The 23,316-nt window shown below is 39.4% G+C and overlaps 1 protein-coding gene across 3 annotated transcripts in view; it reads left to right on the top strand.

The window, feature by feature from the left end:
• The window catches only part of fgd5a (FYVE, RhoGEF and PH domain containing 5a), a 42,651-nt gene that overhangs the window by 1,224 nt on the left and 18,111 nt on the right, over window positions 1-23,316 (top strand). For all 3 annotated transcript variants that reach the window (XM_058373372.1, XM_058373373.1, XM_058373371.1), the window contains exons 2-7: window positions 1,152-3,975; window positions 12,169-12,295; window positions 15,413-15,471; window positions 17,084-17,114; window positions 21,994-22,145; window positions 22,531-22,687. In XM_058373372.1, the coding sequence (XP_058229355.1) occupies window positions 1,152-3,975; window positions 12,169-12,295; window positions 15,413-15,471; window positions 17,084-17,114; window positions 21,994-22,145; window positions 22,531-22,687 (3,350 nt within the window). The remainder of the gene's footprint in view (window positions 1-1,151; window positions 3,976-12,168; window positions 12,296-15,412; window positions 15,472-17,083; window positions 17,115-21,993; window positions 22,146-22,530; window positions 22,688-23,316) is intronic.

Here is a 23,316-nt window from a genome sequence, read left to right as displayed (position 1 = left end):
TCCTGTTGGCTTCACACAGTCCAAAGGCCCAGCCTACTGTCTTCCCCCATTCTGTTCTCTTTTAATCGAATTCTTTGTTGCATAATTCATATCCTGTTTTGAACTCAGACGGCTGTATTGTTTCTCTTTTTTTTATTGTTCTTTGACATTCTAGGGAAAGAAAAAAAAACATTTTCATAAAAAAAATCAGTCTGAAGTTTTTTCTCCATTGTTCATCATTGGATGAATAGCCAGAACTCCAGTGAAACTGAAAGAAGTTTTGATAAATTGGTAGATTAAAAATGGCACGCCAATAATGTGCTTTCCCTATGCACTTCCTGTGCTCGGAGCTTCCAGGAGTGTCTGCTGGAATAGTTAATTTGTGCCGCTGGGAAAACAACATCTTTGCAGGGAGATCACTAAGTGCACAGGGAGTTTAGTAGGACGTGCGTCAAGCCAGGTACTAAATAACAGGAAGAGGCAAAGGGTGTATGAGTTTTGTTAAGAGAAAGGGTGTGTTGCACCAAAGAGGCCTCAAATTCACATTAACCCTGTTTAAGGATGCTGTTTAGTTTTCATCACTGGGGTCACAAGGTTATTATTTTGGTTTCTGTTGTTTTTGGCTTGGAGAAGTTTTACCGTCTGTGTAGGTGCTGACTTAGCATAGGCATTTATTTTAAAGTGTACTATAAACATGATATGAGTTTTTTATGTCTTTTTTTTATTATGGCTGAAGTCCAGACAGAAGGAATGTTTCTAAAAATCTCTCCCAAAAGAAATAGTTGACATTAGACCTTAGGCACGTGCAAAACTCTAAATAAGGTGACTGGCGTATCTGTAAGTAATTATTGTGCATATATGCTTTTGTAGCTGATATTATCATGAAGAGATATTTTTTCATGGTAAGTAGTGGAAGTCTGGAAGAAACTTGTAGATATTAGATATGATTTCTGCTGTGACAGCGATCAGATACAAAGAAAATTAATGTAGTGCTGGATGTGCAGCCATAAGATTATGGGTAGCAGGGAATATCGTGCAGATAGAGAGGAATAGGAATTCTGGTCATTGGTGCTGCTCATTAAAGACCATTTTCAGGCTATGAGGTCTTTGGTCTTATATTGTACCAAACCTCCAAATATCGAAACTCATTCTTTTCTCCATCTCTTTTACAGATTATCAGAAGCAACTTCAAACACCTCAACCAAAGATCCAAAGTCATCTTGCCATCACAGTACGTTCCAACCTCATGTCAAGACCCTGCCCGTCTTCCCGAGGTCCTAAACCTCCAGTTGCTCCAAAGCCAAATCTCTCCACTCAGCAAGAAGGTGAACACAGCCAGTACATTGTTAGCAATGGAGATGTCACATCAGAACTGGAATTAGCTCAGGACAGTGAATCAGAATCCACACAGGATGAAGCTGACCCACCAGGAGAGTCCCACAAAGAGGATCCTTCTGAACAGTTAGTGGAGAACCACAACAACCATTATGGTATTACTAATAAAGAATCTGATGAAGTGCTGCAGATGGGGGAAGAAGTAAGAGCTGAAATAGATGCAGAAGAAGAAGAAGAGAGTCACTTTGATGTAGTTGATGCAGGTTCATTGAATGAGGTCAAAGATGTTATTGTAACTACTGCTTCAGCTGCTATTGACCACATCAAAGAAGCAGATGATACACAACCACAACCAGGCACAGGTGATCCTGATGATACAGCAGATGATCCAGCTGAGAAAGAGACCGCCATGGAGTATCAAACAGGGGATGATTCAGAGGCTAATAACAGCACACTGAGCCCTTATGAAGAAATTGAGGAATCCACCTCAAATCCGGGCAATACATATGCAGAGATAGATCATGCCGAGGCGCTGATGTCAGACACTGCTGATGATACAGAGGAGCCATATTTCAATGAGAGAGAGTTCCTCTGTGGAACCCCAATAGATACTACTGCTACTAAACTATGTGAAGAGGGCACAAATCCAAGTGCAGAGTGCAGTACTAAGAATATGCCAAATGCAGTGGCTGGATTTGCCTCCCAGGCTATGAACGGCAGTGAGTCCTCCCTGTGTGAGGAGTACCCGTATGATATAATCGGACCTCTGGATGACACCAGTGTGTGGCAGCCAGAACGTGCCACCAAAGATGAATCAGGACGTTTCAGATTCTCAGAGGGGGTAGATGATTCATTTGAGCCATATTCAGTCATAGAGGTGGTGCCTGCGGATCTCATGAGCACCTCTGATCCTGAACTAGAGTGTACAGATGAAGAATGTAGTGAAGAGAAAGCAAAGGACCCTGAGACCAAGATGGGATCCTCACAAGAGCCTTTTTATATCTCAGCTGATGATGTAGCAGAAGTAGAAGAAGAACAAGCTCAGGTGGAGGACAATGTGACTTCATCTGAAGAACCCTTGGAACAGGAGCTGAGGGAAACATCAAACACTGATGCAGTGGATGAGTATGCCGACATTACCGAAGATTGCCAGGATGGAGATGATCAGCAGTTGGAGTGTGTGTCGTCTGAGGATTATGTAGAGATAGGTGATGAAGATGAGCCTTTGGACATGACACGGAAAATGAATAGGAAGAGCACAAAGGAGCGCTCAGCCATTCGCAGACAAGCTGGCATGAGCAAGAGAAACAGCTGTCAACCACGTCTTAGACTTTGCGATATTACAGTGCCTCCTGGCCTGGACTTGGGCAGGACCCCTGAGCTAACAAACCGGTTAGTGTTTGCCCACACCACAGAGGCATTCGAGGAGGACATAGAAGACCTCGACTGCCACATTGTGCCTTTTTTTGAGGACTCCGAGTCAGATAGCGATGAGCACATTTACGAGGAAGCAGGCTTTGACTCGGAAGGAGAGAACTTTATCACTATGGACAGAAAGACCATTGTGACTCGTTCACGGTCGCTCTCTGGGAAAGTACCCGGATATGTACCTGAGACTGTTCCTGAGGAGACAGGCAATGAGTCTCAGACCCATGACTACTACACTGTGTCCTTGGACCAAAATGGGGATGTCTTAAAGGTCTCTGAAAATTCGGAGTCTAACCGGATGATTCCTTCATTGAACTCTAGACGTTTTCTGTTCTACCCACGATCGTACTCTGCGGAGGGCCGAGACATGACTTTGTCTGCTCATTTGGAGGGCAGTCATTCACCCAGAGTGGACAGCAGAGTGAAAAGGACAGATGACACTCTATCCTTACCTTGTGTCATAACCTCTTCTGGTAGTTTCTCTCAAAGAAGCCACCAGTCCTCTAGTGGGGTGTCTACACCCACATCTCTTGTTGACATTCCACCACCCTTTGAGCTGGCTTACATCACCAAGAGGCCTATCACTAAAAGTTCCCCATCTCTGCTAATTCAGCATGAGTCTAATGACAAACCAAAAAAGAAGAAGACATCATTCAAGCGTTTCCTTGCTTTGAAGTTTAGGAGGAAAGCTGACAGCAAGTCACATGGTGATGGCAGCGTACGTTCTTCCAGATCATCATCTGAATCAAGTCACCATGGGCCTGTTCGAGTAATAGAGCTGGATCGGAGGAGTAATGGCAGCTCCCCTCAGCTTCAGTCTCGCATCATAAAACCACAACGCAACTCAGACTTTCCTGCCACCTTTGTGGTTTACAAAGACGGGCAGAAGAATAAAGGTGTACCCAAGACTTACGGCAGCAGGGGCATCTCCAGAGTGGAGTCTTTTGAGGAGCGCTCTCGGCCTCCCTTCATGCCACTCCCACTCACCAAACCTCGATCCATATCCTTCCCAAGTGCTGATACTTCCGATTACGAAAACATTCCAGCCATGAACTCAGACTATGAGAATATTCAGATTCCCCCAGGGAGGCCTACTCGGGCCGTCACCATCACAGGGTTCTTTGAGGAGCAAAGTCGGACATCGACTGCAAACGAGAACGACGGTTATGTTGACATGAACAGCTTTGCAGGAATAGAGAACAAAACTAACATGCAAGAGCAAGAAACAGAGAGGTATGAAATATTTGTATTTACGTTGATTGTTGAAATATACATAAATATACTTAATTGTGATATCATGCAATAGTATAGGATGATAAACGGTATACTTTTCCTTACAAGCTTACAGATGCGTATAAGACCATGGTAAGTCAGATCTAAGGATTTTCTTTTTCTAGACTGTAGACATGGCATAAAAGTGGGAACTGCATGGTTGACATATATGTACTCTTAAGTAGCTTTGTTTGAAGTATTTGTTGGCAAAGATTCTATTCTGTTACATTTAGGCAAAAGATATTTTATGCTTTTTCTTCAGTATGAGAACCTTCCAGGAAGGGCTCTTTTTTGTCGTCTCACATTAGAAAAAAAAAAGAAACACTGGCCAAAATAAAAACGCAAAACAATTAAACATAGACATCAATTTAAATTAGGTAAGTTATGGAGTTCCTCGCACAGGCACAGCCTACGTACATGTTATGGTCATGTGACATACTAATAATCAAGCTACAAGCTCTACAACAAGCACTTAAAATCAAGGTCAAAACAATTAGTTGGCATTGAAACCAGCATGGATGGACTTTATTAAGTAATAGCTTGTGCTGTTACTCTAGTAATTTGTCCCATCGTTCTCCAGCATTACTTAACAGAATAAAGTCTGGAAATCTTGTCAGGTCCAAATAGTGCCCAAGAATTTAGTTTAGTACTGCATGTAAGTCTCTCAGTGGCATGTTAGCGCAGTATAAGTCACAGGAGAGTTCTCGTGTTGGGAATGTTGAAAGCTTTTCCCCCAAACACAATGGCAGTACCATCACAGAAGTTTGGAGGAAGTATTGGCCAAAACAATATAACAGGAAAAGGGATCAGTGCTTGGGCGGTCTGATAGCTCTGCCTTCACCTCTCTGTCTGAGAATACTTCTGCAAATAATTGCTTGCAGAACAAACAAATCTGCGTTAGATGCTCAATTGTAGGCTTGTTTCCTTGCCAGATTTAGACCGTGATATTAATGTTTTCAATATAAGTGCATTTCTGTAGCAATGGGCAGGAAATTTCTCATTATGTTATAATTTTATTTCCAGTGCACCAAAGGTCAATTGGATTTTAATTCCTGCTTAATCAAATAAGTGATTTTGTAATAATCAAACTTGAGCCTGCAGTCATAAACAGCTGTGCAGATGATGTGTGAATAACGAAATTTATTATCCTTCCTATAATACGCTCAGAGGCTGCAATGGGGCTTGATTAATAACCCAACTTAGACAACAAGTATCCAGATGTGAATAAGCTGCTAGCACCTGCTTACCCAGGTTTCCAATCTGTTTGGTACATTAGAAGCGTAGCCTGCAGGGTCCAGGCTCTCTGGGTTCAAGAAGATGAACTGTGCTTGCGGGAAGGTTTATCTCATTTTCCCATTTGCTGGGTTTCATGGGTCTTCTGCTGCGGTAACCTCTGTGCATGCACACTGGAAGACGTCAGATAGAACCGGTGTTACAAATAGTGGGGCAAATGAAGAACCTGGATTAGAATCTGAGGTGATTTTTCACTTTTATTGCGGTCTGCGGTCAGAATGACAAAGAGGGCGAAATGAGAAAGGGGTTAGCAAAAAAAAGGAACGTTTTTTGTATTCGTGGTGAAGATTTTACTTAATTAATATTACTAAGGATACATCAATGGAGGTGATCTGATACACTTGCATTAGCTGGTTTAACTGCACTGTGCTTGTATTGTTATTCCATTAAGACTGGCATGGAAGATCTAGGTTTTTGGGATTTTTTACATAGTCATAATAATAATAATACAATTTGACTCTTTATATTATTGAACCTTTTCGGGCTTCAGGCTGTGAGAGCCATTACCCCAGCCTGGAAAGGGTCAAACTCTAATACGTCTATGGCCAAATTACCCTCTATACTCTCTTTTCCTCCGTATGAAAACCCTGGAGTCATCATTACACACCTCTGGTAAATGATCTCCAATGGCGACACAGACACTAACCATTTTAAATGGCCACCGGGCTTCACTTTAATCTGATTTCACCAGAGGAGCTTTGGAGATTTGTGCAGAAATCATTTTCATTCTTGCCGTGTATCATTCATATTGTTTAACACTAAATGTAGAAAGACCAAACCCACCATCCCAGTGGCAATGGGAGATATCGTTGCACTTCATTCTTTGTACACAACAAGTTAAGTCCCTTTTTGCTCTTTTTTTGTAAACTCTTTTTGTGTTCTCTACACATCCATATCTTGATGGAATCCTCGACAATGTTTACGTGCCATCCTGCAGAGAGCAGTCCAGTGAGCCCGGGGGTCTTTTGTCCTGCTGACATTATCGATTTCTCTCATTGTGCATTCACAATCTTGAAGTGTTTTGTGCTGACTGCATTCGAAAAAACGGACAGGTCCTCTTAACCACCTTTCATCTGGGGTAGATCCTTGGACACTGGAGTCACTTTGGCCTGCTTTTGTTGGCAGAGAGACGATTTTAACACCTTCGGTAAAGAGGTTGACATCGCCCCTGCTCCTGGCAGAGGCTCAGTGACAGGAGTGATCAATAACCTTAGCACTCTGGTCAATCGGAAGGTTCCTCTTGTTGGGGTTATAAATTGTACCACTGATATGATTAACAGGCTGTGAACCCATAATGGCATGCATAAATCTTTTTTTTTTCACATCTGGTCATTTCATGTACCTTGCAACCAAATCCAGTTGCACTTGTTGTGTCAGGTTAGTCAGATCAAAATCCAGTGCTTGTATCAAACATCATATGCAAATCAGATTATTTGAATTGACCACAAACTTCCTCCAAACGTGCTCTTTCTCATTTCAAGTTGCTTTTGTTATGCAAAAGTGGGCGTGGTCTGTCTAGCTTTATTTCCTTATGCTCACTTATGGACCAAGGTTGTTATGTAATATATAATTTGGGGTTTTGATAGTCAAATATGGACGCAGCATTACTTGTATAACATCTGTCAATTATGTTTTTTACATTTTCATTTGTTTTGAATGCATGTTGGATGCCTTTAATCCAGATGCATAAAAGTCCTGGGTGTAAATGGGGTCTTATTTACAAAATACAGTATAATGAGGAATATGAATTAAAGTCTTTATGGAATAAAGGTTTGACATTTAACTCAGCATCTGCAATAAATTATATTAAATGGATAATTGGCAGTAAAATGATTATGAGAATAAGGAAAAGGAACAGGAATGAGTTTAAATATTAGGATGAAGGAGAAGCAAAACAGGCTGTTTGATGCCAATGCTATTAAATCTGTGTGAGTTTTCACTTTAGATGTCTATAAACTGTAGCAGAATGACATCAGTGCTCTGTGTTATATATCCATCATTACATTCCGTATTGGTGTGGTCCGGCCCGGTCCAGATCATTCCTGGTGCCCGACCTTCTGAGCTCATTACCAGGTGGTCCCAAGGGAGGAAACCTGTGTTTACAGGAAATGCTAGACAGGGGCGAGGAGACGGGGTCAGCGGGATGGGGTGGAGACAGGCAGCACTCGTTTCCCAGACTCCCCTGCGGCCCTGGACAACAACGCAAGGTGTGGCACAGCCAGGAAAACCGGCTCTCCGCAAAGATGTTGTTGTTGTCATGGTTCCCAGCCCTCTGCGTGTTTAAAGCTTTTATTACTGTAGTAGTGCAGTGAAATGACTTTTATGGTGTGTTATATGACTTGGTGCTGCAGCTCCTGCAGTCTGCAATCTGAATAATCCTAGTGTGTATGAAACTATTTGAAAGAATATTCACTTTAAATGAGATTTTAAGAAATTTTAATATATAAAACCATGCAACTATAAACTTTTTCACCTTTATGTGCAATAAATAAATGCCAAATTCTTACTTTTTAAATCTTTTTATGAAACTGAACAAAATCCAGTGTCTCATTCTTATTTATTTGCTTTGATAACTTGTCTTTGTGAAATCATGTTTGCTTGTAATACTCGCTGAAGGTGTTAGGAGTCTCCAGTGTCAGTAAGATACAGTATGTTTCATGTCCAAAAATTTGCTTTCTTATAAATGTACTGGAGCTGATGATGAGAGACGTTTGGTAATGACCAAACACATGCACATTCTGATATACAGTAGACTCTCTGGGATGGGAAAACTTTACTAACATCACTGAAACTGACTTAAAATAAATGGAGGTATGTGGTTTTCAGTCAAGAACCAATCTGAATATACAAATTTACGTAATGTTTATTGTTCAATAAACATAACACTGAAATATCAGACACGCCAAACGCATGCCGTGTCTTTATTCACAACTTTATTCTGCATTTCTACCTCAAACACATGTTACTATACTGTACGTCTCCTCACCTAATAAACACCTACTCATCATTCTCCCCCCCTGCCATCATCTGCATTTAAATTTCCTCTGTTATGTTTAATGAAGTCTGGTAATGAAGCCATTGCAGAGATGCTTATCTTCTGTAATAGTGCTTGCATGGATTGGAAGATAAAAGCACTGGCTGTTAGCTCTTGAAGTTGAAATCAATTGCATTACAGACTGTATTACAGGCCTTCACCGAAAGCAGACAGACAAAAAGCAAGACGTTATAGCGTCGGAAAGCCGTGCGTTCTGGCAGTAATTTAGGGCTCTAAATTTAGCTGCTGGCTGTTTTAAAGCACGGTGGTTAGGGAAGAAGCTCTCGGCTCCATAATTGCCTCGGTTTAATGATGATTTTAAGAGGAGAGGAAATGAAAAGAGATTATGCAGGAAGTTTAGTGTATATTGGAACAGGAAGATTTGTGTTTCGGAAATTGGCGCGTATCGAAAAAAATGAACTGGATCGAGGGGGTGTAGAGTTGAAATGACAGAGAGAGAGAGAGAGAGACTCTTGTTTCTGATTGGTGCTGAGTATCAAAAAATTGCCTTAATTGTGTTTTAATGAAGTCTTTGCACAAACTAGTTTAGAGAAATCCTCAGAAAATGAGGATTTAGTAAAGTACACTTCATCACGCTACATGTGGTGTGTGTGTGTGTGTGTGTGTGAGAGACACTTTGTGAAGGATGAGTATGAGGTGCAGCTGGGCACCTTAATGACCTTTTGTGCACAGGAGACAGACACTGTGTCTCACATACACACACACACACACACACTACACTCTCTGTCCTGCTGAGAGTCGCATCACCCTTCAGCAGTGTGTTAAAATCATTAACACGACCCTCAGAGGAGAATATAATTTCCTCATACGTGATGGATCTGTGTGTAAATGCACAGTTCATGTTTCAGTGATGGAGTGTGTTGGGGTGTGTTGCGAGGTATTCCTGTATGTGTTTGTGCACAAAGTGTTCCAGTGTGCTTCCTGTGAGTGTGTGTGTGTGTGTGTGTGTCAGAGAAAGAGAGTAGAAGAAAATCACATGACTTTGTATGTAATGAAAATTAGGTTAGAACTGTGGGATTTTTGCTGATACTAAGTTTTCTACAGACACAGTGAAGTGAAATGAAAACAAGAAAGCAAATATCTGTGGGTTTTACTGTTTGCCAAAATAAACTCAGAGCTTATTATTTATATAATAATAACTCATATCTCGTTTTTTCCATGATGCCATTATTTTGATTTAGTATCTTGTTATTGAAACGTGTCTTGTTATTGAAATGTGTCAGTACTTCGAGATAAGCTGTTAATTTGACTATAAAAATGTTATGGAATATATTTTATGCCTTAACATCTCATTATTTTGGTTTAATATAATATATAATAAGATATCACAGCATTATTTTAACTGTATATGCTGTTCATTTAGGAAATACTGAGACAGAAAACGCTATTTTGAAATCAGGACTCATTATTTTGTATTTAATATCTCATTACTCAAGTTAATAACCAGTTATTTCAAGATATATGTTTAATTTAAATTAATATCATATTATATTCAAGACATTATGTCATTAATTTCTCTTAATAGCTTCTTATTTGATCATAATGTGTCAATACTATGTGTGATTATTTCCACTTATTATTGTGTCAAGATATTTCGACTTACTTTCTCAGTTTTTCTCTTAATATTTGGACTTGTTTCAAGATATTGTGTCATAATTCTAAGAAAGAAAAAGTGTTTTTTGTTTTTGCTTTTTTATCACTCAATTTCAAGCGATTGCATCATAATTATTGGCTTAATTTCTCATTATTCAAGTTAATGACTCGTTATTAGAAGATATGTCTAATTTATCTTAATTTACTTCAATATATTCAAGACATTATGTCTTAATATTTTGTTATTTAACTTAATACATCATTAGGTCCAGATAGTATGTCAAGACTTTATGACTTTTACTGTTATTTTTCTTTAATATCTTGTTACTTTGACTAGTTTTACATAACCGCAAGTAGTTATTAAGTAAGAATAACATATTCGCTTTTCTGTTTGGCATTTTTACGTTTACATTTCTGGCATTTTGCAGACATCCTTATCCAAAGCGATGTACAAAAGTGATCGTTCTATATGAATTTGTAAAAAAAAAGGGAATACTCACATAAGTTGCAGCTGATCAGTGACGCAGTAAAATAATAAATAGATTTGAAGGGGTGAGAGCAAGACGTTAATATGCCTTAATGTGATTTAATCCTGACCATCACTTAACCTTAACAGAACCTTTAGAGCCTTTAATTCTAATTTACTCATACAAAAAGTTTTATCTTTTTGTTATGTATGAATTTGTATATATTAGAATCACTTCCTTATTAGTGAATATCACAATCTCATTGAAGCTTTTGTGTCCAGATTTATAGGACAAAGTGAGCTCAAATCATGACATTTGAAAACTTTTAGCAGTAGGTGTGTGTGTGTGTGTGTGTGTGTTGTGTTTATGGCCACACAAGCATCTGTGTATTAATGCCATTCCTGCATATTAGTTCCTCGGGGCCACGTCTGTGCTTCATTGCTCTAAGTGCCCTCTGCTTGCCTACTGAGCTCACTTTCACCCCCTGCCTCTTAGTGCCTTCCCAATCTGGCCCCAGCCATGCGTGTTACAACTCCAAGCCACAGAAGAGACGAAGAGAGAAAACGATTCACACCAGGACTAGTCCAAATGATGGGAGAGAATAGGTTTCTCCTTGGCAAAAGGATCATTTCTGCTCGGTTGGACATCGTGGTCGCTGTTTAATACTAAAATATGCTCTTCTCAGGCGTTTATGTGGGGTTTCTTTTCGCTGAAAAACAACAGAAAGGTTATTCGCATTGGTAATAGGGGTGTATCATGGCTATGTGGTGGCCTCTTGGCTCTCTGAGCAGTTGGAGTGGTATGGTCGATTAGCTCAGAGAGCAGTTGGGATGTTCCCATTTTGTCACTCTCTGAAGTGCATTTAACATGTCAGCTACAGGCAGCAGAGGAAACCAGCGTGGTGTGTGATTTACCAGTTTGACAGACCAGGATTAAGCCTTCGGGGTTGAAGTGGAAATAAGGATCTGGAGTCATTCGAAGCAGAAGACAAGTATCTGTTTAGCTGAAATTAGCCGGGTATATTTGAGGGAATTGAAATTATTTGTGTGAAAATGGCCTAAGAATGAACAGAAATGGTGATTATTTTGACTTTGTGTCACGTCAACACTTTTTAATTAAGCAAATAATTCATTATTATAGATTGAATGTATTTACTTAATCTAATTTTATTTCATTAAAAAGTTTAATTTTAAACAAAGCCAAACAAATCAGAACAAATTATTACAACCGCCCAAAAATCCATCACGAGTGCATCACTGCACTCTTCCAAAGGGGTTTCTAAAGGGTTTCTGTAAAGGTTTATTGGATTCTTAGCTTCCCAAAATGTTCTGTTTGGAACCTTTTCTGATAGACAAGCTCTGCTGTATGGTTCCACATTAAACATTTAATGGTTCCTCCGGATAGACAACTGAGGAACCCTTAAGCATGGATATCTAAATTACATTGTTACAGTGTAGTGTTTCAGAGTCTATGAAACTCTGAGAGAGAAAGGCTTTTATATCTTCATGCGTTCAAACAGAGCTTGAGTAGTATTCATTGGCTAGTTGTGATGTGTAGATATTTTTTTACTGGCCCTTGGATTTTGAAATCCACAACCAGCCTTTAGCTGAGATTGAAGTCAAGCCAAACAGTGAACTCTAATGTTTTATTAAAATGAACACTACAGGTTTTAGCAGCACCCATGATATAATATTATTATGATGTAATATCTCTTTCTCTCTCTCTCTCTCTCTCTCTCTTTCTCAGTGCGTACACAGAACCTTTCCCAGTGTGTCCTGCCCCTGCCCCATCGCAGTTCACAGAGGACACAGAAGACCATGGACGCACGTCTGAGGAGGAGGAAGGTTGTGCTGATCAGAGCTTCGACAGACAGGTAAGAAACATTTAAACAGAGAAAAATTAAATCGTGAGAGAAAATTAAATCATGTTTTATTTATAACCAAAAGTGAAAGAAAACATGCCAAGCACATTATTTTCCTGTAAAAGCAGGTGTTTTATTCCTCTTATACCAAAGGCTACAAATACATTTTTATTCATTCATATTGCACTTTTATCCATTTATCAGAGCTTCCTCGAAACAAGTTTGTTCCTTCACGTTTTCTTTCTCTTGAAGACAGAACGATGCTGATTATCGTAATACAGCTTTACCTCTAACGGTTCTGAAGCATTGACACTGGAGAATCTTTCCATAAATAATATAAATGTCTCAGAAACAGAAAAGCTCACCAAAGCAGATAGGCAGTCTATGACTATATATGTTCAATAGTCTATGACTGTTTTTTTTACTTCTTTTAATAACAAGTTTTATTAATTTTTATTTAATGAGTGTAATAATGTACATAAAATCCCCATAGAAACCATTAAAACTCTATGCTAAATGTTTTCCCCTGACCCCATAAAGCTGAACTCGTAATCAAATTCTCATACGCTCTCTCCGACAAAAACAAGGAGCCTCCCTCTATAAGTGGAATTCCCTGTGTGTGCACTTTTGTCAGGTTCAGATTCATATTTCTCCCTTCTGTCATTTTCCAAGCGCGGAGACAGTGGCACTCCACCCGTTCCCTCTGAGCTTGCCGTATCAGCCCAGACCCTGGCCTTGTGACGCACACTTCCTTGTTTTCTTCAGCTTTAAAAAGAAAAGCAAATCAAGGGCTGAGAATGCTTCAGCTCAGCCCAAGATAGCAAGATAGATCGACGTGATAAAGCAAGCATTAAAAAAAAAGGAATGAATTTATGAGCTAAGCTGAAATGTAGAACAGGTCATAATAAATGCGAGAAAATGTTTACAAGTCATTACTAGCAATAGTGTGTAAAATAATAACAAATAGTGATACTGATATATTATTGTATTTTTCATTAATATATTAGGAAAAACGTTACCATGCATTTCATCTTAAATGAAAGAGATTCGAGTTTGAGAAAAATGTTTCACTTTGAGAATGTCTGAGGCCTAACAGTCATTATAGTATGATAAATTGCACTAGTGTGAAAAAGTTAAACTTGACAAAACAGCATCAAGGCTTGTCTATTTTTACTTTAAGTTGGAGGCTGAGTGAAAAATCAACTAAGCATGCAGGAGAGAGTGCTGGTGCAAAACAAATCTTGTTAGTAAACAAACATGAAGAGATTTATGACATACTGAAAAAAAAATTATTCCACGTTTAGGATGAAAGTAAAATTAACCGCCTTAACTGTTTGCCTAGAAGCATATCACACAAACTGCTCAAATTCTATTGATTTTCAGCCTCCAAAGTCACGTGAGAGACGTGAGAAACCACCAGGGAATTTCAGCTACAGACTATATCCAGGGAATGTACACCATATCTAGGGAATCTCAGATCTGATATATCCATTGATCTCAGGTCGAGTATATACAGGCAATCTCAGGTCGACTATATCCAGGGAGTCTAAGATTTAGTATATCCAGTGAATCTCAGATCTACTATATCCAGGGAATCACAGGCCTAGAATATCCAGGGAATGCCACATCTACTATATCCAGGGAATCACTGGTCTAGAATATCCAGGGAATCTCAGATCTACTATATCCAAGGAATCTCAGGTCGACTATATCCAGGGAGTCTAAGATTTAGTATATCCAGTGAATCTCAGATCTACTATATCCAGGGAATCACAGGCCTAGAATATCCAGGGAATGTCACATCTACTATATCCAGGGAATCACTGGTCTAGAATATCCAGGGAATCTCAGATCTACTATATCCAGGAAATCACAGGTCTAGAATATCAAGGGAATCTTTGATCAACTATATCCAGGGAATCACAGGTCTAGAATATCCAAGGAATATCAGATCTACTATATCAAGGGGATCTAAGGTCTATTATATCCAGGGAATCCCTGGTCTAGTATTTCCAGAGAATTTCAGAACTACTATATTCAAGGAATCTCTGGTCTTGTATATCCAAGGAATCTCAGGTCTACTATATCCAGGGAATCTCAGATCTACTATATCCAGGGAATCTCAGATCTACTATATCCAGGGAATCTCAGGTCTAGTATATCCAGGGAATCTCAGATCTACTATATCCAGGGAATCTCAGGTCTACTATATCCAGGGAATCTCAGATCTACTATATCCAGGGAATCTCAGATCTACTATATCCAGGGAATCTCAGGTCTACTATATCCAGGGAATCTCAGATCTACTATATCCAGGGAATCTCAGATCTACTATATCCAGGGAATCTCAGGTCTAGTATATCCAGGGAATCTCAGATCTACTTTATATAGGGAATCTAAGGTGTAGTATATCCAGGGAATGTCAGATCTACACTGTTTCCAGGCAATCTCAGGTCTAAAGTATATTAAGTCAGAATGACTTAATATGTCAGAATGTAGGACCTACATTTACATATATCCAGGGATTCTAAGATCTTCAGTGTCCAGCGAATGTCAGATCAAAACTATATGTTGTCTGACCAGATTATTTCAATATATTGATATGATAGACAGGTAAGACAGGTAAGGCATAGCCTGTGTGTGTCACTGAGTTAACAGAAGTAGTTGGATATAAAGTGAAAGCACTACATCACTCTCAGATGTCCCCGTCACTATAACAAACTGCCTCGACCTCCTAAATATAGCCATTCAGCAGTGACACGCGCACACAACCGCCTGTGATTAGCCTGCAAATCAATGGGTGCTTTGTGCTTGCCACGAGCACAGCCCTTCATCCATAATGCATCCGAGCCCGAAAGCAGTTGCGTTCGAGAAAGCTTTCACGTTTATGTTGCGGCTTAATGAAACGATCCGTCTTCTTCTGACAGGGTCGGATTAAAAAAAAAAATCAAATCGGTGTGATTTCTCACTCTGTCTACGTCGTACACTCTTTCAGTCTCACTTCCGAATTTGTTTCCGCCTGTTTCTTCTCTGCTCTCCCACTTTCTCAGTGTTTAGCATGACAGAACACTTTAAAACCCTCCTCAAATCCCATCTCTCTTGTGACTCTTTGTCTTTCGTGTCTTGCAGATTGATGGCAGATCCAGAGCGTACTATGTAGCCAAAGAGCTGCTGGATTCGGAGAGAGAGTAAGTGTGTGTTCAATCATTTTCCTGTAAAGGAGCGTAATATTTCTATATATTACAAATCACAGACTTAGTCAGTCTTGCACAACTTGGATTCAGGTCTAGGTGTATAGAGAGTGTAATATATAATGCAGTGGATTCAGATGATACAGTCACCGTTTACTAAGTCATAGCCTCTTTGACAGATGACTACTGCTCTATCTCTTTAAACACGCTGAATTACAGCAATGGGTCAATTAGCATGAGAAGGAAATTGCCTTGTATAATTACAGTATCATGCTTATCGATGCATAACATTTATCTCCAACTAGAGTCTTCTCATAAGAGCTTTGAAATGGCCTGATTCAAATATGATAATGGGCAATTCTAGCGTTATATATGAGACATTTGAAGTCGTATCAGCTTGCTAAGAGGATCATTTTGTTTGTAAAGGAAGCCTCTCAGATCCCTCCTGACTCTGTCCTTAAAAAAGTAATTGCTCGCTGAAGCTACAGTGTTTAATTTGTATAAACATTATATAAAGCACTAGAAAACACTTCAGAATATTATATTATAGAAATATAATCCATGAAATGTTGCTGCAATGTGGAATTACTGTTACAATCCAGCTAGAATATTTTCTTGCATTTATTCTAAAGTAATACATCATGATTTTATCCATTTATATTTACATTCAACATTTACATTGTGCATGTCAGGTTAGGTTGCTTACATTATAGCAGCTATAAATAGGCATTCCCTCACCGTGTGAAGAGCTTCCTTGACGAACTGAAACTGGAGACTCCTTCCATAAACCTTAAATAAACGTCTCATAAAAGTAACCTTCACTTTATCAATGACTGCGTGTTTTTATTTCTTTGGAAAATAACAACACACTCACAATACCATTACAGCACTACTGCCAGATCTACTGACCAATTAGTTCCTCAAGACCTTGTGGAAAGGACATTATCTACATTTACATTATTTCCTGTCCAGTATCACAAATTCCTCTTAATATCATCTCATGGAGTTTTTCCTCACTGCCATCACCTCAGGCTTGCTCATTAGGAATAAATTTTAGGAATAAATAGTAACTTTAACTTTAAATTTTATTACTTTTTCTATGTTTCTATGCAGGGTAGCCTGGTGGCTTAGTGGTTAGCACTCTTGCCTCACAGCAAGAAGGTCCTGGGTTTGAATCAGAGGCCTTTCTGTGTAGAGTTTGCATGTTGTGTGGGTTTACTCCGGTTTCCTCCCACAGTCCAAAAACATGTACGTTAGGTTGATTGGTGATTCTAAATTGCCCATAGGTGTGAGTGTGTGTGGTTGTCTGTCTATATGTGTGGCCCTGTGATGGACTGGTGACCTGTCCAGGGTGTAGCCCAATGTGTGCTGGGATAGGCTCCAGCAGATCCCCATGACCCTAATTAGGAATAAAGCGGTTATAGAAAGTGGATGGATGTTTCTAGGCTTCTGTAATATCCGTTGTTAAAAGCTCTATACAAATAAATTGAATTCAATTACTGTTATTGAAAATTCATCAGCATCTTCTGATCAACATTGTTGTGGTTGTGTATTATTTAAACTATATGTAACGAAAAATCTTCTGTTTTTCTTCTCACTGTAACCACAGGCATGTGAAGACACTGAAGCTACTTCAAGAGGTAAGCCACTGTATTTCTTTTCCCCAGCCTTTTTTTTATTGCTTTATGCTGTATCGAGTACTTTGTGCAATATGCTCCTGCGGCTAACTGGCATGCTGGGAGTTTGTTCACCTTTACCACCCACCGTTAAAAAAAGACAGTTAATTACATTAGAGCTCCAGTGCAATTTTTGTGTGAATATGCGCTAATTTCCAATGCTGCTCTGAGTCCTAGGGGGGTTTATTGTCGATGTACGTCGCCTGGTTTATGAGGACAGTACACGAGGATGACTGGCGTTAATGAGCGGAGTCTGTGTTAATGTGGCAGTTTAATGTGTGTGCATGAATATGTTAATTAAAGCATTTATTATCAGCTGGTTTACAGGGAGCGGATAGCACAACACTGGAGGCTGGATATAAATATTTATTGTAATTGTGTGAAATTTCATTTTAGAGAGACACGAATGATGAAAGATTTCGTGTGGTGAAAGTTAATCATGTCTTTTTGACTGTAGTGCATTATAGATCTGCATTTCAGACATTATTATAAATCGACAAAAGTCTCTAACTAGTGCACACTGTACTGAATAGCGTGTGGAAAATTATCCAATAAATGCACGATATACACACCTACACTGTCCTCCAGTGAGCCTATGATTTCCACATTTTCTCCCCAATCGGTTCAATTCTCACCCACCATCCAGCTTCTTCTGAGACTCTTGACACATGCTGCACATGAGCACAGTAAATACTCGTACTACTGCCTTGTTCCACGGTGACGGACAGGGGAGAGAGTATGGCGTACCTCGGACCCAGAGAACACACCCGGTATTTGCTTCCTGAGGCATCAAGAATAACTTTAACAGCGAGTCTAATTAGATTTCTCATTGCAAATGATTCATCCGAGCATGTTACTGCCTCCCAGGGCAGCTCTTTTCTTTATGCTTTTAGTAGAAAAACTAAAAATGCTAGATTATTGGTATATATGTGCCAAATAACTGTTTATACAGAATTAAATCCAGGTGGCTTTGTTCTCTGATAAGCTCTTTATTGCGATTAAAAACCAAAGATCATAGTGTGATGTCTACTTGACTGTTATGTAATCAGATAATAAGTGTATTATTAGCGAGCATGTAAACACACTCATTTAGAGGCTCCTAATTACTGATACTTAAGCAGACATCACACACACACACACACACACATGCACACACACACATATACTGGAGCTATATATCTCACTTTTATCAGTGTTTGTCCAGTTAGTATGACTTCCTTGCCTTAAGAACATCACCTTGAAAATGTCATTACTGGTATGACGTGGTGCCTACGCACATGCCTTTTGTTGGTGTGTGTGTGTGTGTGTGTGTGTGTATGGACATATGAGACACTGAGGTGTGTCAGCTTGACACTTGACATAAAATTGTGCTTGTTCTTAGCTGCTGTGGCTTTCATTAGCTCAGCTCTTTTGACAGGCTGAATATCTTTCAAGATCTGATCCCTGGAGCTTTGTGTGTGTGTGTGTGTTCAGGAACAAAATGTGATTAAATAGGAAAAAACAGGGGTATTCCACCATGTATAAAGGTTTTTTAAACCTATTTGCTTGTGATGGCACCTGTTAGTGGGTGGGATATATTAGGCAGCAAGTGAACATCTTGTCCTCAAAGTTGATGTGAAGCAGGAAAAATGGGAAAGAGTGGTCAGTATCTATCAAAAGTAATCAAAGGAAGGAACAGTGGTGAACCGGCGACAGGGTCATGGGCGGCCAAGGCTCACTGATGCACATGGGGAGTGAGATCCGATCCAACAGACGAGCTACTGTTGCTCAAAGTGCTGAAGAAGTTAATGCTGGTTCTGATAGAAAGGTGTCAGAATACACAGTGCATGACGGGTCAGGGCTGTTTTGGCAGGTGATCATAATGTTATGCCTGGTCAGTGTGGATACAATATATAAATGACTAAAGCGTATCTCTACATGCAGAGATAAATAGAGAATAAAGGAGATGTATTTATAACATTGGCAAATTTTACGACAGTGACCTTGGCCCAACTTTTTGTGCGTTGTTTTTTTCCCCCATTAATTAAACCTGCATTGCCAATTATTACAGACAGAGGGGACAGACCGAAAGAAATAATGTAATGTAGCACAATTCATCAGAGGCCACAGAGCTGATGTAAATTACCATACTTTATATTCGGCAGTATAATTGCCTCATTTGAATAAAATAGGCACTAGTCACTACAATCGCTTATCAGTTCGCTCCTAAAGAATGCTAATGCTATAACAGCAGATTGTAGTGCATTGTATTGGCCCCATATGACCCTCATTTCCATGCATAAGCTGCTGTATTTGCATTATGTAACATAAAAAAAAAGTATTCCTGCGCTAGTTGCGTGCTCGGCCTTAATATCGATAGGCGATAAATATTTATGTAAAAAAAAGCACAATTAGTGGTAATGTGATAAGATATAGATGCCATTAATCACAGAGTGTGTAGTGCATTGAATAGCAATGAGATTCAGTGAGATGAGGAGTGGAGTCACCTTGATTATGATCTCCGATGTCAGCGCTAAATCAGTGTTTTGTTTTTTTTTCCTCCCACCACTGGCGACCCTACTGAATATAGATTCAGTAAAAGTTTACGTCAAACATGAGAGAGAACAAGTGACTCCTATTGCTGTTACAACATCAGCATTCTACTGGACTATTTTAAAGTTTCTTTCTAGATAGCAGCAAAAGACTATGTAAATACACCGATCAGGCATAACATTATGACCTAATATTGTGTTGATCCCCTTTTTGTTGTCAAAACAGTCCTGACCCATCATGCACTGTGTATTCTGACACCTTTCTCAGAACCAACATTAACATCTTCAGTAATTTGTAGCAACAGTAGCTCGTCTGTTAGATCAGATCACACGGGCCAGCTTTCGCTCCCCACGTGCATCAATGAACCTTGGTCGCCCATGACCCTGTCGCCGGTTCACCACTGTTCCTTCCTTGGACCACTTTTGATAGATACTGACCACTGCAGACCGGGAACACCCCACAAGAGCTGCAGTTTTGGAGATGCTCTGATCCAGTGGTCTAGCCATCACAATTTGGCTCTTCATCAAACTCGCTAAAATCCTTACGCTTGTCCATTTTTCCTGCTTCTAACACATCAACTTTGAGGACAAAATGTTCACTTGCTGCCCTATATATCCCCCCACTAACAGGTGCCATAATGAGGAGATCATCGGTCTTATTCACTTCACCTCTCACTGATCAGAATGTTATGGCTGATCGGTGTATATTTTTTAAACATAGTTATCTCATAAGGAATAAGGAATAATAGAAAACAATTTCTTCAGTCACGTAATAAAAATAACCCTGGAGTGTGATATATATCCTCCCCAAATTCCCAAAATAAAGACTTCTCCAGTTACAGAGAACAGAAAGTGCTTTATTCTTTGTGCTGTTCAAGATTTTCATCATCAAACCGCAGAGAAGGACAATGTTTTCATAGCCACGAGGAGTCGCATAAAAGTAGCAGCGAGTGAATTATGAGAACACTGACAGGCACGGAGCTCAGGAGCAGTCGATACTCACTGATTAATGCGTGATGTTCCTGTGGAATTTCAAGGGATTATCAGCTTGTGTGTGTGTGTGTGTGTGTGTGTAAATGTTTGTCACTGCTCTCTTAAAAGTGAAACTGATGAACTGCAGGAAATGGTCTTGCTGGACAGTTCAGTACTTTTTATTATTTGTTATTTGGAACGTTGACGCACGCTCCTCTTTGCAAAGACATCAAGCAGCAATTTCGCACGTAACGCCCGCGGCGAAGTGAAAGAGAGCAAACGAAAGGCGTTTATTTTTTCTCTCAGAAGGCAATCGTTCTTCCTAAAGAGCGTCTGATGGTGTACGAGTCCAGCTTTTTGTGTCAAATATCTTCCACATGTGGATAAAGTGATATTCTATGCTACTTCTGAGACTAGCGGAGGCGGTTTATTTTCTATTAAACTCGATATCCTGTTATTCCAAGTCTTTTTTTTTTTGGTGGTGCTGGAGGTGTAGCTGCTGTACTATTTTGTTTCATATTGTCTGGTTTTTTCCTCTCTAAGAAAGACTAGGCCGCTAGTTTGTTGTCTGTTCTCATATCCTACTTTCTACTCATTTCTTTTCCTTTCCTTTACTTCTTACACTTTCATTTAGTGAAGTAAATGATTATGTAGGTCAAACAAAGCTAAAAAAAAAAAACCCCACCAAATTTGCAAACATTTGCATAATGCTACTTTTCTTCATACTCATGTTGATGAATGCAAATCAGCCGTAAAGTACCAAGCAATACTGTGTATAAAACCATAAAAGGCAAAGTTGACCTAAAAATGACAACTAAATGGTGGAAGACACTTCAGCAAGCATTCTAACTAATCAAAAAAAAAACTTTAATACTAATGCTAACAACTAGCAACTACAGCTGGCTGTTAACTATCTTCATGTTATTTATTTATTTATTTTATTTTTGCTGTATTGATGCAGCATGCACACAATAATCATTCCATATTTCTGGCCACGCCCCCTTCTTTTTCTCTGAGTCAACATCACTGCACCAGTCATTAGTGATCCTTTCATTAGAAGCTGTACTATACATATTATACCATCTTTATACCATTTTTATCAGCGTTATGCTTTGCTGAGATTAAAATTGGCTTCAATTGCTGTGTAAAAAAAGGTTAGAGAGCTATCCAGTAAGGAAGGATAAAATGATCACTCTCACTCTCACATATATCCTTTAAAACCCCTCATACCTCTAAATCCATCTCTTTGTGTACCATGCGAGGCTGTAAAGATCATACGTAAAACTACACAAACCCGTCCATATAACATATCCTTTCTCTTGTTCTCGCTCTCCGTGTAGGATTTCAGGTCAGCGGTGGAGGAGGCGGTAGGAGAAGACGGCGAGCCCGTGGTGGAGATGGGGAGGTTGGACAAGATTCTCGGCACCTTGCCTCAGGCCTACCAGCTCCACACGAACATCCTTACACAGCTGGATGCGCGTATACAGCACTGGTGAGAACCGACAGCATACACGACTGATGCTGAAGCACGATGTTTCATCATGGCTGTGAAATAACCATGCTGAAAATCATTGAAAAGAAAAGAAATGATAGCAAAGAAGTGAAATGTAAAATGATTAAGTACAAAGAGAACTTACGTCTTCAAGTCATCACCTAGAAAACCACCAAGTAATAAAAAGCAAAGTCACACATGAGTCTCTGCCAACTTCTGTTTTCCAAATGTGTGTCACTATACTCCATCAAATTAGTCCTTATACACCTTCATGTGAAAAAGGACATTCATCTTCAACAAAGGCCCCGTCATTAAGACAGGACCTGACCTTGAATACCCTCAGCGGCTGCTCCGAAGACATCTAACGCTTCTCATTCGTTTTCAGGGAGGAGAGCCCGACGATGGTGGACGTCTTTTTGGCACAACGTGAGGAATTTGGGATTTTCGTGACCTACATTAGTGGTTATGACCGCAGCATGGCTCTGCTGGAGGAGAGCTGCAGACGGAGCAAAGCCTTCGCTGATGTCGTCAAACGCTTCGAGGTCAGAACTGGGTGGGATGTTAGTGTAGACCTGCTGTGTGCACCTAAACCTTTAGTATCAATCTTTTAGATACAGAAATAAAACACTTTGTTTGAGGAATTCTATGAAAGTCATAAGTACTGTATAATGACTTATGAACGAATTCATACCATGTTATAATTCATTCATATGGCAATATACAATTGACAAACTCATAATACTAAAAAAGATAGCTAAAAAATGTAATGCATTGCGATAACCATGTTTATAATGCTTCATAACTGCTATTTCGCATTATATGAATGCGTTCACAGTTATATGACCTTCATAGATAGTGTTACTCATTATTTATTGCATTATTTATGTATTTCAATATCTTATGACCCATGTCATAAGCCTGTGTACTTGCTCATAAATAGCCATAGGTTCATGCATAACACTTTATAATGCATACATGTACAGCTTCATAACAACCTTGTAGAAAATCTATAGCACGTTAAGATACATTGTACGGTATGTAACACATAATAGAGCATTATGACAAGTCATTCTTCGTACAGACTCAAATGGACATGTTTACAGGATTTATAACGTGTTCAACTCGCTGCTATGAGTGTTTATTTAGGCTTATAGATACAATGCCTTATACA

This window comes from Hemibagrus wyckioides, linkage group LG21, assembly GCF_019097595.1.
Source record: "Hemibagrus wyckioides isolate EC202008001 linkage group LG21, SWU_Hwy_1.0, whole genome shotgun sequence".
Classification (NCBI taxonomy): domain Eukaryota; kingdom Metazoa; phylum Chordata; class Actinopteri; order Siluriformes; family Bagridae; genus Hemibagrus; species Hemibagrus wyckioides.
This window is presented reverse-complemented; position numbering and strand designations above follow the sequence as displayed.